This window comes from Notolepis coatsorum, assembly GCF_963971535.1.
Source record: "Notolepis coatsorum genome assembly, chromosome: 8".
NCBI lineage: Eukaryota > Metazoa > Chordata > Actinopteri > Aulopiformes > Paralepididae > Notolepis > Notolepis coatsorum.
In genome coordinates, this window is record NC_140172.1 from 12148298 (window position 1) to 12165393 (window position 17096).

A 17096-nucleotide genomic window follows, 5' to 3' on the forward strand; every position below is an offset into this window, starting at 1 on the left:
GTGACACTTTTTTGACGCACAAACCAGATACAGACAGAGCTCCTATATCATACAACGGGGACAGGTTTTCAAAATATGACTGTCTTTTGTTTTCACTCGTTCAAACAGAAATGTGTCTAACAATTGCACACACTCACACACGAAATATAATGCTAATCAGAGATGGGCAAGTAGCTTATAGCACTCATCTCTGCTCGCTCCCTCCCCCTTCTCTCTCTCTCTCCCCCCTCTCTCTGCTCTCTCTCTCCCCCCCCCTCTCTCTCTCTCTCCCTCTCTCTCTCCCCCCCTCTCCTCTCTCTCTCTCTCCCCTCTCTCTCTCTCCCCTCTCTCTCCCTCCCCTCTCTCTCTCCCCCCTCTCTCTCTCTCTCCCCCCCCCCCTCTCTCTCTCTCTCCCCCCTCTCTCTCTCTCTCTCTCTCTCTCTCTCTCTCTCTCTCTCTCTCTCTCTCTCTCTCTCTCTCTCTCTCTCTCTCTCTCTCTCTCTCTAACACACGCACAAACAATAATGCATTCACTTATAAAACGGTCATTCGGACTGTCTCGTCATCAGTCATCACTATACGATATGTTTGTAGGCAATTTATTTTTGTTACGTTTATCTTAATTCTCTATACTTTCATTACCACTTTATTTTGGTATATAATATATGGACAGAGGAGCTACTTGTGTTTTATTTTTTTTATGTGATTATTGCGGTGCGGTTGTTGTTCACCTAAACACAGATGGATCATATGCGGAGTTCGAGGATGAAAGTGCCTGGAACATGGCAGGTAATTATAATAATATATATAATAACATCATGTCTCTTCGACGTGGTCCGGGGACAGATCCGTTACTCCATCCCCGAGGAGCTGGAACACGGGGCGTTCGTGGGGAACATCGCGGAGGACCTGGGTCTGGACGTGGCGCGGCTCTCCGCGCGCAGGTTCAGACTCGTCTCGGGCACCAAGAAGCAATACCTGGAGGTGAACTTAGAAAACGGGGTTCTGTTCGTCAACGAACGCATCGACCGCGAGGAGCTTTGTGAGCAGAGTTCGTCGTGTTCCTTTCACTTACAAGTCGTCATCGAGGTCCCGCTGGAGCTGTACAGAGTGGAGATGGAGATTCTGGACGTGAACGACAACTCTCCCAACTTCCCGTGGAGCGAGTTTAATCTGGACGTGTCCGAGTCCGCCGCGCCGGGCTCCCGGTTCCCGCTGGAGAGCGCGCAGGACCTGGACGTGGGGGCCAACTCCCTGCGCTCCTATCTGCTGAGCGTCAACCAACACTTCCTCCTGGACATCCAGGTACTGTTACTGTATAGTTTAGATTATTAGATACATTAACCCTTTCACTGACAGAAGGTTAACCCTTTTACTATCACACAACCGACGGTGACTGCAACTTGTTCCTGTTTGCGGACGACTCAGCCCTGCTGGTCTCTGACAAGAACAAGTTACAGGTTGAAAAAACCCTCAGCTCAGAACTCGGCAGAATCTGCATATGGCTCGCCGACAACAAACTATCATTACACCTGGGCAAAACAGAGTGCATTCTCTTCGGTTCAAATAACAAACTCAGCAAGACCGACGGCTTCTCGGTTACAGTGGGTGACAATATTGTCACAAGGAAAGATGAAATTACATACCTGGGTTCCATCCTAGAGGCTAATCTTTCCTGTGACAAAATGGCATCCAATGTAATAAAAAAAAGTCAACCAACGAACTCGATTCTTGTACCGGATCTCCTCACTGGTAAACAAGAATACCCTGAAGACTCTGGCAGGTCAAGGGTACTACGACTATGCTTGCACCTCATGGTACCAAAGCACCTCAAAGGCACTAAAAAACAAATTACAAACATCTCAAAACAAGCTAGTCAGACTACTACTTGACCTGACTCCTAGAACCCACCTCACCCCTGCCCACTTTGACAACCTAGGATGGCTTAGAGTAGACAACAGAGTACAGCAACTTGCAATGGGCCTGGTCTACAAGATACACTACGCGACCAAGGTACCCATGTACATGTCAAAATACTTCCCAAAGGTCAGTGAATACCACGATCACAACACCAGAGGGAGCTCCACAAATCATGTTAAACCCAGATTCAGCTCAAACAAGGGACTAAACACGGTTTGCAATTATGCCACATCAATGTGGAACGCCCTACCCAAAGCTGCCTACAAATGTCCTAACCCAGTTGTACAGTAAAAGACCAAGTATGGCTTTGTCAGTATTCCAATGTACAGTGTACATGTCCCCCCCCCCTTCCCAACCCCCCCCCCCCCCCCCCACCTCCAATGTACAGCCCCCACCCACCCACCCAACCCCACCCCACCCACCCAACCTCCTCCAATGTACAGTTTCTACGTCAAATGTATATACACTCTTTTTCTGGACACTTTTTGTATCACAAACAGTACTGTATTTGCAAATCTGGTATGTCATAAATGTATAGATGTAGCAGTACTGTCTATCTGTATGTCATGTATGTCATATATGTTATGATGAATTGAAAATGGGGGACCCTGATGTAAACAAGACGAAAGTCTTTCTCTGGTCTGCATCCCCTTAACAATTGTATGTATTGAGCTGTACTGTACTGTACCCATTCTGCAATCTGTTAATAAAGTTTTCAATCAATTCAATCAATCAATCAATGCTCCATCATTAGCATCATTAGCTCCGCGGATGATGGAGCATCGCCGTCGATTGTGTGATAGTAAAGGGCTAACCTTCTGTCGTGTGACAGTGAAAGGGTTAACCTTCTGTCGTGTGGCAACGAAAGGGTTAACCTTCTGTCGTGTCGTGGCAGTGAAAGGGTTAACCTGCTGTAGTGTGGTAGTGAACGGGTTAACCTTCTGTAGTGTGGTAGTGAAAGGGTTAACCTACTGTAGTGTGGTAGTGAAAGGTTAACCTTCTGTAGTGTGGTAGTGAAAGGGTTAACCTTCTGTCGTGTGGCAGTGAAAGGGTTAAGAGTTAAAATTGTAAATTGTATATTGTATAGTATTGTACTGTATATTGTATTGTACATAGGAACCAGTTTCTCAGGAACTTAGCATGTCTTTTTTTACCATGCATATCTTGTCTCTTACCTATTACATTTTTTCTATGCCTATTATTACTATTGTATCAATGCGGGCATGACCACCCGCATTTCACTGTATGCCCTGGTATATGACAAATAAACCTCTTGATTCTTGATTCTTGATCCAGACCCGCAGTGATGGCAGTAAGTTCGCGGAGCTGGTCCTGGAGAGTCCGCTGGACCGAGAGCAGCAGAGGACACACCAGATGGTCCTGACGGCCGTGGACGGTGGCTCGCCGGAGAAGTCCGGCACCGCGCAGATCGATATCACCGTGTTGGACGCAAACGATAACGCACCCGTGTTCGACCAGTCGTTTTACAGAGTGAGGCTGGTGGAAAACGCACCGAAAGGCACCGTGGTGATCCGACTCAACGCGTCTGACGTGGACGAGGGCGCCAACGCGGACATCACCTACTCCTTCAGCGGACACGCGCCCATGAAAGTGCGCGAGCTCTTCAGCGTCGACGCCCGCACCGGAGAGATCAGAGTGAAGGGGCTGATCGATTATGAGAAAGCCAGGATGCATGAGATATACGTGCAAGCCAAAGATAAAGGCCCCTCCGCGGTGGCCGTTCACTGTAAAGTGCTGGTGAGCGTTCTGGATGTAAACGACAATCTTCCAGAGGTGATCCTGACGTCCGTGTCCACACCGGTGCAGGAGGACGCGGCCCCGGGGACGGTGATCGCCGTCATCAGTGTCATGGACCGCGACTCCGGCGAGAACGGACACGTGGACTGTGAGATCCCGCACCACGTGCCCTTCCAGCTCCACTCCTCGTTCAAGAACTATTACACGTTAGTGACGTGTGACTTTCTGGACAGAGAGACCGTGGCCGAGTACAACATCACGCTCACCGCCCGAGACACGGGCAGCCCCCCCCTTTTCACTCGGAGAACCATTTTAGTACAGGTGTCCGACGTGAACGACAACACGCCTCGATTCAAGCAGCCGTCCTACACCGTTTATTTGACAGAGAATAATGCGCCGGGGGCCTCGATTTGCTCCGTCGCGGCCCTGGATCCAGATTCAGATCAAAACGCGTATCTCTCCTATTCCATTCTAGAAGGTGCCATACAGGGGATGCCCGTGTCCACGTATGTGTCCATAAACTCGGACAATGGGAACATTTACGCACTGCGCTCTTTTGACTACGAACAACTGAGACACTTTCAGATTATAGTGCAAGCGCAAGACGCCGGCTTCCCCTCCCTGAGTAGCAATGTCACCGTGAACATCTTCATCCTGGACCAAAACGACAACACGCCCGTTATAGTGTCACCGGCGGTTCCCCAGGACGGCAGCATGGCGGCCGGCGAGGTGGTGCCCAGATCCGTCGACGCCGGTTACCTTGTCAGTAAAATCACAGCCACGGATGCTGACGCGGGTCAAAACTCGCGTATCTTCTACCAAATGCTCCAGGCAACAGACCCGAGCTTGTTCAGCGTCGCTCTGTACACTGGCGAAATCAGGACGGTTCGCCGGTTGGTGGAGAGAGACCCCGTAAGGCAACGGCTGGTCATACTGGTCAAGGACAACGGTCAGCCGCCCCTCTCGGCCACGGTGTCCATCATGCTGTCGGTCGTTGACAGCGTGCCAGAATTGCAGACCGATTTCGGCGACCTCGCGCCGAGCCCACAGTACGGGTCCAACCTCACGCTGTACTTAATCGTGTCCCTGGGCGCAATCTCCTTCATATTTCTAGTGGCTATTATTGTCCTGATCGCAATAAAGGGCTACAGGGACAGGCAGTCTATCCAGGGATACAACTTCCCCCTCTGTGAGTGTTGCTGCGTTCGGCCAGAGGAATCCACCGCAGATGTATTCAAAAAGTCCAATTTAAATGTGCAATTATCCACAGGCACTTCGAACTGCACCGAGGCAAACGGCAACGCCCCCCTTTCCCAGGTGTACTGCTATAAAATGTGTCTGACGCCAGAATCATCCAAGAGCGATTTCATGTTCCTCAAGCCATGCAGTCCAATCACCGCGGTTTACGAGCAGCCTGCCCCCCCGCCACAGAACAACGCTAAGAGCGCAGACTATCCTGCGTCCGGCTGGAGCGCACAGGACCACAGCCAGCGAACCATCAACAGAACGCCAACCCCAAACGAGGTAGGCGTTGTTCTCATTTGAAAGACTCTAGATGCGACTCCAGATGCAATGTTCTGTCTGTGTTAAAAACGACTTTAAAAAGGCCCAATCCGTGATCCAAACGTTCCAACTATCCAAATATTTATCTTCTTGCTTGACTGAGCTATTGATATAAGGACTAACACTAGACAACAGGTAAATGGGAGTTTTGAACTGTAGCTATCTCCCGAGCGGAGGTAGAGTTGAGCGAGACACTTCACTCCTAACTGCTCCCGATGAGCAGGTTGGCACCTTGGTTGCCTCGGCCGTCCGTGTGTGAATGTGTCCATTTAAACTCCCATCCTTCGTTTTCACTGAAGTTATAGTTATGTTTGTTGCAGTAGAGCAATGTGGGTAATGTGCAAAAACTGAAACTGAAAAAATAAAGAAAAGCAAAGGCTTGTGGGGGCAAAACCAATACGATGACCTACTGACCTACTGCCAGAGATCAGTAGTAGACAATCAGGCTGCATGATGTAAGCATAAGCTCTTATTAAAGCCCATGTGTTGATGAGAACGTGTTGTCCTTAATTAAATGCCTAATCAGTGATCCAGATGTAAACAACTAAGAAATAAGCATGGAGACATGGAGACATGTTGGTAAACGGCAGAGTAATGGGGTTTATGTTTATGTTTATTTAGGATCCCCATTCGCTTTTGCACTTGACAAAAGCTATTCTTCCTGGGGTCCGGCACTTACAACAATATACACCAATATTCAATACATTACATCATTATCAACATCAATTACATCATCAATTACATCATTATCAACATCATTAACAATATCATCCTCAGTTAAGGATGATATTGTACAATATACTTATTAGTATATATAAAGTATTAAAATCAAATAATTAAAATCAAATAAATAGTGCTTCCTGAGCAGCACTCACTGCCATCAACATAAATACAATTAACAGTCAATTGGTTTTCACCGCTATGCCATAAGGGTTCAGTGCATGCTCGTTAGTAGATGGTATTTAAACATTTTCTTGAAAGTGGTTTTGGATTCTATTTCAGCGAAGTAACTTGGCAATGAGTTCCATTCCATGATAGCTCTGTAAGTCACAGAAGATTTGAGTAGATTTGTTCTGGGTTTAGGTGCCAGTAGATGGCCTGACGTAGCTTGTCTGGTCATATGGTCATGTTCTTGTCATGTATGGAAGGTCCAATAAGCTTATTGTCCATCTGTAGATCAAATTGTGTATGTGAATATATCCCACATCGATACAGACAGATAGATAGCCTACAGATACAGATATATACATTAAAAAAGTACACAAATTGTGTTGCACTTAACACATAATGCAATTAACACACTCACACGTGTTAAAGTTAAAGGAACACTCGACCAAAAGATGACGCATATCCCAGAACTATGAACACAGTCATGCACAAAGTCATTTGGTTTGAGAGTTATTGAGTTGAAGAGTTGGAATGAGTGATGTCATTCGGATGTCACATATTCCAGGAAGTGTTAAACACAGTTTAGTGAAATTATAAATGTACACAAGGCAATTAGCATATTTCCCATCCTAGTTACACGTACACACAGTCCTCATATCCCTCATAGTTACACATACACACAGTCCTCATATCCCTCCTAGTTACACATACACACAGTCCTCATATCCCTCCTAGTTACACATACACACAGTCCTCATATCCCTCATAGTTACACATACACACAGTCCTCATATCCCTCCTAGTTACACATACACACAGTCCTCATATCCCTCCTAGTTACACACAGTCCTCATATCCCTCCTAGTTACACACAGTCCTCATATCCCTCCTAGTTACACACACAGTCCTCATATCCCTCCTAGTTACACACAGTCCTCATATCCCTCCTAGTTACACACAGTCCTCATATCCCTCCTAGTTACACACACAGTCCTCATATCCCTCCTAGTTACACACAGTCCTCATATCCCTCCTAGTTACACACAGTCCTCATATCCCTCCTAGTTACACACAGTCCTCATATCCCTCCTAGTTACACACAGTCCTCATATCCCTCCTAGTTACACACACAGTCCTCATATCCCTCCTAGTTACACACACAGTCCTCATATCCCTCCTAGTTACACACAGTCCTCATATCCCTCCTAGTTACACACACAGTCCTCATATCCCTCCTAGTTACACACACAGTCCTCATATCCCTCCTAGTTACACACACAGTCCTCATATCCCTCCTAGTTACACACAGTCATCATATCCCTCCTAGTTACACACAGTCCTCATATCCCTCCTAGTTACACACATTCCTCATATCTCTCACGTACACACAGTCCTCATATCTCTCACATACACACAGTCCTCATATCTCTCACATACACACAGTCCTCATATCTCTCACATACACACAGTTATCATATCTCTCACATACACACAGTCCTCATATCTCTCACATACACACAGTCCTCATATCTCTCACATACACACAGTCCTCATATCGCTCACATACACACAGTTATCATATCTCTCACATACACACAGTCCTCATATCTCTCACATACACACAGTCCTCATATCTCTCACATACACACAGTCCTCATATCTCTCACATACACACAGTCCTCATATCTCTCACATACACACAGTCCTCATATCTCTCACATACACACAGTCCTCATATCGCTCACATACACACAGTTATCATATCTCTCACATACACACAGTTATCATATCTCTCACATACACACAGTCCTCATATCTCTCACATACACACAGTCCTCATATCTCTCACATACACACAGTTATCATATCTCTCACATACACACAGTCCTCATATCTCTCACATACACACAGTCCTCATATCTCTCACATACAAACAGTCCTCATATCTCTCACATACACACAGTCCTCATATCTCTCACATACACACAGTCCTCATATCTCTCACATACACACAGTCCTCATATCTCTCACATACACACAGTCCTCATATCTCTCACATACACACAGTCCTCATATCTCTCACATACACACAGTCCTCATATCTCTCACATACACACAGTCCTCATATCTCTCACATACACACAGTCCTCATATCTCTCACATACACACAGTCCTCATATCCCTCCTAGTCACAGATACAGAGTTGCCCCCACACATACACATGTCCTCAGAGAGGTCAGAGGTCAGGGCCGCAGGGCCGCAGGGCAGCGCCCCCCAGTACCTTGCTCACTTAGGCAGAGATGGGGTGACGGTCACCAGCTCACAGCTGCAACACACCCTGCTGCCTGCCGGGGGCTTGACCCAGCGACTAGTCAGCCTCTGTACCTCTAGGCCAGTGAGTGAAGGGTTGAGTTTAAATGCACATGACGTGCACTGGAAGGCTGGTGTGGCTCTTTGCACTGTAACTGTTTGAGAGGCTTGTGTATTTGTGAGAAAGGGAGCACTATATAGCTAGTGTCTGGGACACATTTAGGTGAATATGGTGCCGGGAGGACACTATCACTATATTTATAACAAAACACTTAATTTAATTGTGACCTGGTTCGCATCTTTATTAAAACTGTTTGAAGTCAATTGATACTAAGATAAGATAAGATATTCCTTTATTGATCCCCTTGGGGAAATTCAATAAACGTAGGGCCGTGCATTACAATGAGCTGTTTGGTGTGACATCGTTGGGCTCCCTCGGTTCGCTGGCTGGTTTTGGGGTTCCTTGCTGCAGCTTCTGCTGTGTTCCGGGGGGTCCCGGTGTCGTCTCGGACCCCCCCCCCCCGACCCTGCATGTCTTCTCGTTTTGGCCGCTGTTGTGTCTGTCTGCTTGAGTGTGTGGAGTCGTGTCTCCTTTGGCGTGGCTGCGGGTCCTGGGGCGCGCGGCCCGTCAGTCCTCTGTGGAGTTTGGGGGTGGGGGGGCGTGGTGTTCGCTGGTTTTCCTTGTGGTGGCCGGGGCGCCGGGGCCGGGGGGGGGAGATGGAGCGGCCCGTGGGGGTGGCATTCCCGTCGCCGCGCATGGCGGTGTGAGTGGCGCGCCGGCTCTTTGTGTTCTCCTTCGGTCATGGCGTGCTTTATCGGGGGGTGTGTCTTGGATGGGGGTGTGGTGGGGATTGATGTGTGGGGTGTTCGGGGGACTGACTGTTCCGGGGGGGGGGGGGGGGGGGGGTTCACATGCCTTCGAGCAACACTGTACTATTGTACTTATTGTATGGCTATTCTTAAATCTGCACGTTTACATTGCACTACTTTTATTGTCTTTTATACCTATTCTTATGTCTGAATTGTATGCAATTTTTTTATTTTGTCAATTTGTGTGCTGATTTTATGCCTATGTTCATTTGTATATGAATTGCTGTGGTGCACTCTGGACTGAGAGTACTATGTAGATAGTTATTAATATTTATTATTGTTATATTGTAGAAATGTGTGCATTGAAATGTCTGTAAAGTCTCGACTACATTGAAAATGAGGGCGACCTCAATACGTAATTTCGAGAATAAATAAAGGTTGATGACGACACACTGTATAGACAGAAGGGTCTCGTTAAAAGGCAGAGTTTCTAAATTCAACCCATCTTACTGGGTTGTGTTATTTCACAGTCGACGTGTTAGTAGTAGGCCCATCGGAGAGGAGACCCAGATGTATGGCAGGGGTGTAACAAGTACCCAGAAATGATACTTAAGTGAAGGTATGGGTACCGTCTGAAAATCATACTCAAGTAAAAGTCAGAGTATCTGGCTAGAAACACACTTGAGTAAAAGTAAAAAAGTTTCTACTTTTAAATGTACTTAGGTACTAAAAAGTAAAAGTAAACACTTTTTTTTTTATTCCAGGGCAATGAAATGTTCCGTTTCGTCCTCTTCATCACTCGTACTATCGTTTGTGGCCGTCTTCTGTAGCTTGTCACTCTGACTGTCTATTGTTCTGATAGCAGGTGTTTAATCAAAGATCCCTGCTTTCTAGTCTTGCACAAGGACCAATCAGCATGGGTATGGGCGGGTTCATTTTCCATTGATGGGGATTTGATTGGCTGTTTTTAAATAAAGTGCGGCCACAGGATTAATACCGTTAACCTTAGTTCGGCCAGAGAAACAAATATACTAATTAAAATTGTTGGACCTGCAAGATTTGTACTTTGTACTTTGTAGGTCTGCATTTTAAATGTAAGGAGTAAAAAGTATGTTTTTTCTCTCTGAAATGCAATTGAGTAAAAGTACAAGTATACAAACCTAATAATACTTGAGGAAAGTACAAATCCCCCAAAACAGTACTTAAGTATTGTAACGAAGTACAATTACTCAAGTACTTTACACCCACGGGTACAGAAGAAGTGAGCACATTAACACACAGACGGGGGACACGACCGTGCAAGGTGCTAACCTGCTCACGGGAGCATCTAGGGGTTAAGTGTCTTGCTCAAGGACACTTCGACAGGCTGCCGGCAGGAGCCGGAATCCAACCGCAAACCTTCAGATTACCAGATGACCACTCTACCTCCTAAAGAGCAGAGTTATTATATTTTATATTCTATATTCCAGCAAACGGCCAAGTTTCCTCATCATGTCGTTCAGCAATAGAGCTTTTAATGTACTGTAGCTTAACTATAGATGCAGCTGAGTGAGTGTAGACACTGAGTGGCTAATGCATGTTGTTGCACTGTTCTGCCACAGGGGGGCATAAGAGTATACATCATGTACTACATGGATGACCTCATAAGAAGTTTGTCACTTACCAGGTGCGTGCGTGTGTGTGTATGTGTGCGTGTGTGTATGTGTGTGTGTGTGTGCGCGTGCGCGTGTGCGCGCGTGTGTGTATGTGTGTGTGTGTGTGTCATTTTTGCATTTTGCAGCTCACGCATGCCAACAAGGAGTGGACTTTGACAAAGAACCAACGGAACTCAGCATACAAGAGGTGAATAAACTGTTAAACGCTCACACACACAAATACACACACAAAAACACACACATACACACGCTAGCACAATTATTCTCCAAAGCATGGAAGAGGCAGAAAAAGACGACACGATTTTCGCTTTGTTTGTCTCACAGAAACATTATGTAGTCTACAATGACATTTGACTAGTTTTGTTATTGAAATCGTCGCTTGGATGGTGAAAGATATGGAAATAATAAATGTAATCCGTTAGTTCACTCATTCACACACACTCTTCTTCTCTCCATCCCCAGGTATAGTGCAGTGAACCTGGGGAGGACTCTTCCGCGTCATCAACCCAAACACGACCTGGAGGAGTTCCCCTGCTCGCTGGCTCCGCAGTACCTGACCTGGGGACACCATGTGTACGGTGAGCATGCGAGGGGGCTACTGTGGTCTCTCACTGGACACATGGACCCATATGTTCAGTTCAGTTCAGTTCAGTTATTTTTTATTTCAGGCTTAATTTCAGGCTTTGGACACATAACAACGGTCATTCCATAAATCGCCAACGTTTTACCACCTATCTCAAACCCTGCCCCTTTTCTTGATCCTCCAATCACAGCTGTCGCTTACCTCGGACTTCCTCGTACAAAACTTTGTTTGTACGAGGAAGTCAGAGGTAAGCGACAGCTGTGATTGGAGGATCAAGAAAAGAGGGCAGGGTTTTGAGACAGGTCCATTGTCCGAAAAGGGCTTAGGGGAGAAGCACTAGGCTTGTCGGGCCCTACCGCTGAAGACTTAGGTTTATTTATTATTTTCATTTACATACATACATAGTACATACATATAGTACACATTACAGTACACACATATAGTACACATTACAGTACACATTACAGTATAGTATACCTGCAGTATAGTATATAGTACATAATAGTGTATACAGCACATATGTAATGTGATATGAGATATATAGTACATGATATATACAATATAATATAGTACCATAATATAATAGTATATACTGAAAATATAGTTCAATATAATATACAAATTAATTATAATATGATTATATAATGTAATATGATATAACGTACAATACAGTATCATACGTATTTTTTTGTATTAATATGCAATAGACCTGTCTCAAAACCCTGCCCCTTTTCTTGATCCTCCAATCACAACTGTCGCTTACCTCGGACAAACCAAGTTTGTCCGAGGTAAGCGACAGTTGTGATTGGAGGATCAAGAAAAGGGGCAGGGTTTTGAGACAGGTCCATTAAAGCTCTTCTTCCCTTCTGTACGTGATATGACTTTGGGAAATCCCCATACATGGGAATAAGAGGACCTCAGCGTGAACAGGAATAGCGGAGCCCTGTGCTGGGCGGCCGAAAGGTGTGACTTTTCAACTGTAGTTTCAGGCGCACATGCAGTGAGCGGGCTGGTTCTTCCATTTCTCATGCTTTATTCGATAAATATCAAAACAATATCCATATTGCCTGCAGCTGGCATCGCGTGATATCAGGCAAAAATACTCATACTCAGTATCAATGATAACAGGAGCTGATTACTAGCACAATAGTTTGATGCTAAAGAAATTATGTTTATTTCTCAGTTACTTTAGAAAAGCAAAGGGGAGTTGACTGATTAGATGTTTAGATTCAAACGGTAAAAAATTGTCAGTACAATGAAGAAATGTACGAATCTTGGTACGCTCTGTATCGTCGAGTCCTCGAGAGGGGTAGCAGACAGTGCACATCTAAGTAGTGAGGATAGTGTGTGTGAACACGTGGTAATGATGTTTTATGTTCATTTCAAACAAGTGTGCTAGCAGTAGGGGTGGGAATCACCAGAGGCCTCACGATACGATATTATCACAATACTTAAGTCACGATACGATAGTATTGCGATTCAAAATATATTGCGATATGCTGAGTATTGCGATATTAATATTGTGATACAGTATTGCGATTTATTACCTTTTTTCAACTGCAAAGTAAAACTTTGTCAACATGTTTTATCTAATAAAATTAAGGTTTCAGTCTGTTCATCTCACTTCAATCATTTTTATTGCAGCAAATGGGATTTTCTCAAGCAGACAGATGTAAACACTGTGTTGCATGTACCTGACAAACTGAACTGTTTATATTACAGTCATATTCCAACTTAACTGAATGCACACGTGTGTGTGTGTGTGTGTGTGTGTGTGTGTGTGTGTGTGTGTGTGTGTGTGTGTGTGTGTGTGTGGACTACTGTACTATTACAGGTATTGAAATGAACAATGAAACTTCCTGAAAATAATAATAATAATTTGCATAATAAAATATCGATACTTGGCGTCCTTGTATATCGCCACGCAAAGTATACTGTATCGATATTTCCCCCCACCACTAGCTAGCAGGGTAGGACATGTGGGTGATTGATCACAATCGTGTTACATGGGGCTCCACAGCCTCTAATGTGTGTCTATTTGGGGAACCCTGAAATGAAAAGGTTTAGGAACCCCCACAGGGAACCCCCACAGGGAACCCCCCCTGTGGTAAACTGAAAGAGCTGACTAAACACCTGACACCAAAACAAAGTAGTAAACTAAACCATCATTAACGTGAAACTGTGCAAAAGTAACGCAACGACATGAGAAGCAGACCTCAGGAAGGTGATGGCTGATTGAATTCATATTAGTCATGTTCATATTAGATTAGATTAAAATGTATTGTCATCATACAGCACAAGTACAGTACAATGAAAAGGAGTTTGGCATCCAACCAGAGTGCAAGTGTAACAGTAAAGTGCAATAGCATTATACAATGCAATAAAAAAAAACTAACCCTAACTAACCTTACTGTCATGCACTTGTCCTAATAATAAACTAACCTACACTGTAACACGCAACACTTTGATGAACATTGTTACTCAGCTGATAGAGTTGTACCCTTCCTGATGACTTGTCGTACAGAACTTGTAGGTCGCTTTGGATAAAAGCGTTTCAGCTAAATTACTAAATGTAAAGGTAATGTAAATGTAAATACAATGTACAGGCGATTAAACTAGATATGAAATACACTATGAAATAGTGCTACTGAGTAATAGTGCTACTCAGATGCATGTACAGTGTTATAGTATTATTATGTACAGTGATACAGGTATAAAGACACTATGGTAGTAAGTCATACTGACCAGCGGTATAACTAGTACGAGTAGGTCAGTGATATGTACAGATAATATAGATATAGTATACTATCTACAGATATCTAAAAAGGATTATATGCAGGTATATACAGATGTGGATAAATATATATACGGTAATTATAAATATATATATATATATATATATATATATATATATATATATATATATACACATGGTATATATTGCATTATTGTACACGTTATACAGAGTTATATGGGTTATATGCAGGTGTATAAATATTTATATAGAAAGGATTATATGCAGGTATATTCAGACAGATAGTTGCAATAGAGGCATTTCGCCCAATATTTCCAATGCCTTCATATGAACTCTATTGTTTTTTGTAGGTTATAATAATCTTATAGTGCATTTTTTTTAAATTTATGTGCTTTTTCCCTTGTTGCAGATTATAAGCCTCCAAGTCTGAGGAGTCTGTGTAAAAGCCCCCAGGAGGCGGTGGTTCCGAGGTACACCCAGCCTCCCTCCACCCTGCCTCCCTCCACCCTGCCTCCCTCCACCCTGCCTCCCTACACCCAGCCCCACTACACCCAGCCCTCACTAGACTACCAGCACAACGTGTATATCCCTGGCACCCCGTCTGGCTACTACACCCTGAAGCCGGCACCCAGGGGTGAGCTGGACGTGTACAACTCCTTCTCTACCTTCGGCAAGAAGAAGAAGAAGCTCATCTCAAACTATGAACAAGTCCTGGACAAAGAGGACGCTCTCATAAACAGTGACTTTTTTTTTTAATACAATAATAATAATACGCTCTGTGTGTGTCTTCCTTTGATTAGTAGGAAAAGAGTATGTATAGGCACGCTGTGGCCTCAACCCTTAAGTCCTGTGTGTGTGTGCGTGTGTGTGTGTGTGCGTGCGTGCGTGCGTGCGTGCGTGTGTGTGTGTCTGTGTGACGTGTGGTTGATATAATTTAGTTCTATCATGAAGCCATTCGTTGTAAAGATGGTGTGCAACCACAGTTAGTTTAGTTAAAATCCGCCTGATAAAGAACAGCTCTATTTAATGGGCTGACGGTAGAATTTTATATGCTGTCATTTTCTGTTTGAATTCATGGTGCTCTTTTGAAATGAAATACCAGGACACAGTGTCACAGATGCAACGTGCATTTCCTGTGAGCCGCCACTAGGGGGCAGAGCGGCTAACCGTGAGTATGACTGAATTACTGGATGAGTGAGTTAGTGGCATTGCCGGTCATAGTGTAGATGCACTTTGCATCTAAAAATGTATTTACATACTACTACTACTACTACTACTACTACTACTACTACTACTACTACTACTACTACTACTACTACTACTACTACTACTACTACTACTACTACTGCTACTGCTACTACTACTACTACTACTACTACTACTACTACTACTACTACTACTACTACTACTACTACTACTACTACCACTAATAAGGAACCTTTTATTGAATAAAATAGTGTTATGGCTCAGGAGGTAGAGCAGTCGTCTGGTAATCAGAAGGTTCCTTGTTCAATTCCGGCCTCTCTGCAGCGTGTCAAAGTGTCCTTGAGCAAGACACTTAATCCCTATAACTGCTCCTGATGAGCAAGTTGGCATTGGTTGCCTTCGCCGTCTGTGAGTGAATGTGTGAATGTGTGGCATAAGTTGTAAAGAGCGTTGGATAAAAGCACTATATAGATACAGTCTAGTATTTACCATTTAGTTTAGTCATGGGTTGTGCTGTGATGTCATTAACGGGTAGATATCTCTTTTCATCACGTGTATTTATTTTTTGGATAAGAACCCCTGTCCCAGTGAAGCCTCTAGGAAGCAGCTCCACATGACTGTGTTTAGTGTTCTAGTCTGGTTGTCTGGTTCAGTGGTTCCCAAAGTCGGGGTCGCGACCCAAATGTGGGCCGCGAGCAGCCACGGATGGGCCGCGAGATGATTTTAAAAAAAATAAAAAAAAACATTTTTTTTATTTTTTATTTTTTTATTTTTTATTTTTTTATTTTTATTTTTTTTGTCAGGCCACTGAACTTAGAAGCAGGCCAGGACAGTGTTTCTAGTTGTATTCTAAAATTCTATTCTATTGTATTCTAAAATGTGACTATATGGTTTTATATTAACTTAATAAATAAACAAAAACGAAAAATCTACTTATTTCAACGAACATTTCAAACTAAATAATCTACTTATTTCAACGAACATTTCAAACTAAATAACAGATTATGCACATAAAAGGCTGAAAACAACCGAAGCAACAATAGTATTTTAATGAGGCTATTATTATTATCATTATTATTTTGCAACAAGTTAGCCCTCTCATAAATAGCACATATAAATGAATAACTAACTTGAACTAACTTAATAGGATTGAAGTGACATTTGGCTTAAAAAATCGGTCGCATGGCAAAAAAATAAAAAATAAAAAAAGCCTGACGATGTGCATTGGGCCGCGGCTCTCTGATGCCTTATTTTCTGGGTTCTGGCCTGAAAAGTTTGGGAACCCCTGGTCTGGTTGACTATGTGCTCCTCCTCCGTCAGGCACCAAGGAGACCACGCGTTGTGACCTTTTCCTTTTGAATATCTGGGGATGTGATGCCAAAGCTGATGTTTCCTGATGATGATGATGAGGAGGAGGATGGCAGTAATGATATTCGATTTAATTAAAGTTCATATAATAATGTTACTTTTGTAAACAAAAACCCACAAGCCTATTATTATTGTATGGTACGTGGATAGCCTGGCTTGTACGTATGTTGACATTTACGTTATATAAAGGCTACAGTTTACCTCGTTTTGTCATTGTGTTTTTTTTTGTTCTTATTCAAAGGGGCACTTCACTGAAAAACAACGCTGATTTATTTTGCACATAATCTCACACATATCCCTC

The 17096-nt window shown here is 43.9% G+C and overlaps 1 protein-coding gene across 1 annotated transcript; it reads left to right on the forward strand.

Annotated features, from left to right (window-relative positions):
* Window positions 1–744: 744 nt before the first annotated feature.
* Window positions 745–16824, forward strand: LOC311232915 (protocadherin gamma-A6-like; the record flags this gene model as incomplete). Its single annotated transcript, XM_084319748.1, has 6 exons — window positions 745–1284; window positions 3196–5181; window positions 11009–11070; window positions 11346–11461; window positions 14631–14960; window positions 16748–16824. 6 exons carry the CDS (start codon window positions 745–747, stop codon window positions 16822–16824), a joined length of 3111 nt encoding a protein of 1036 aa, XP_084175874.1.
* Between the last annotated feature and the right edge of the window lie 272 nt (window positions 16825–17096).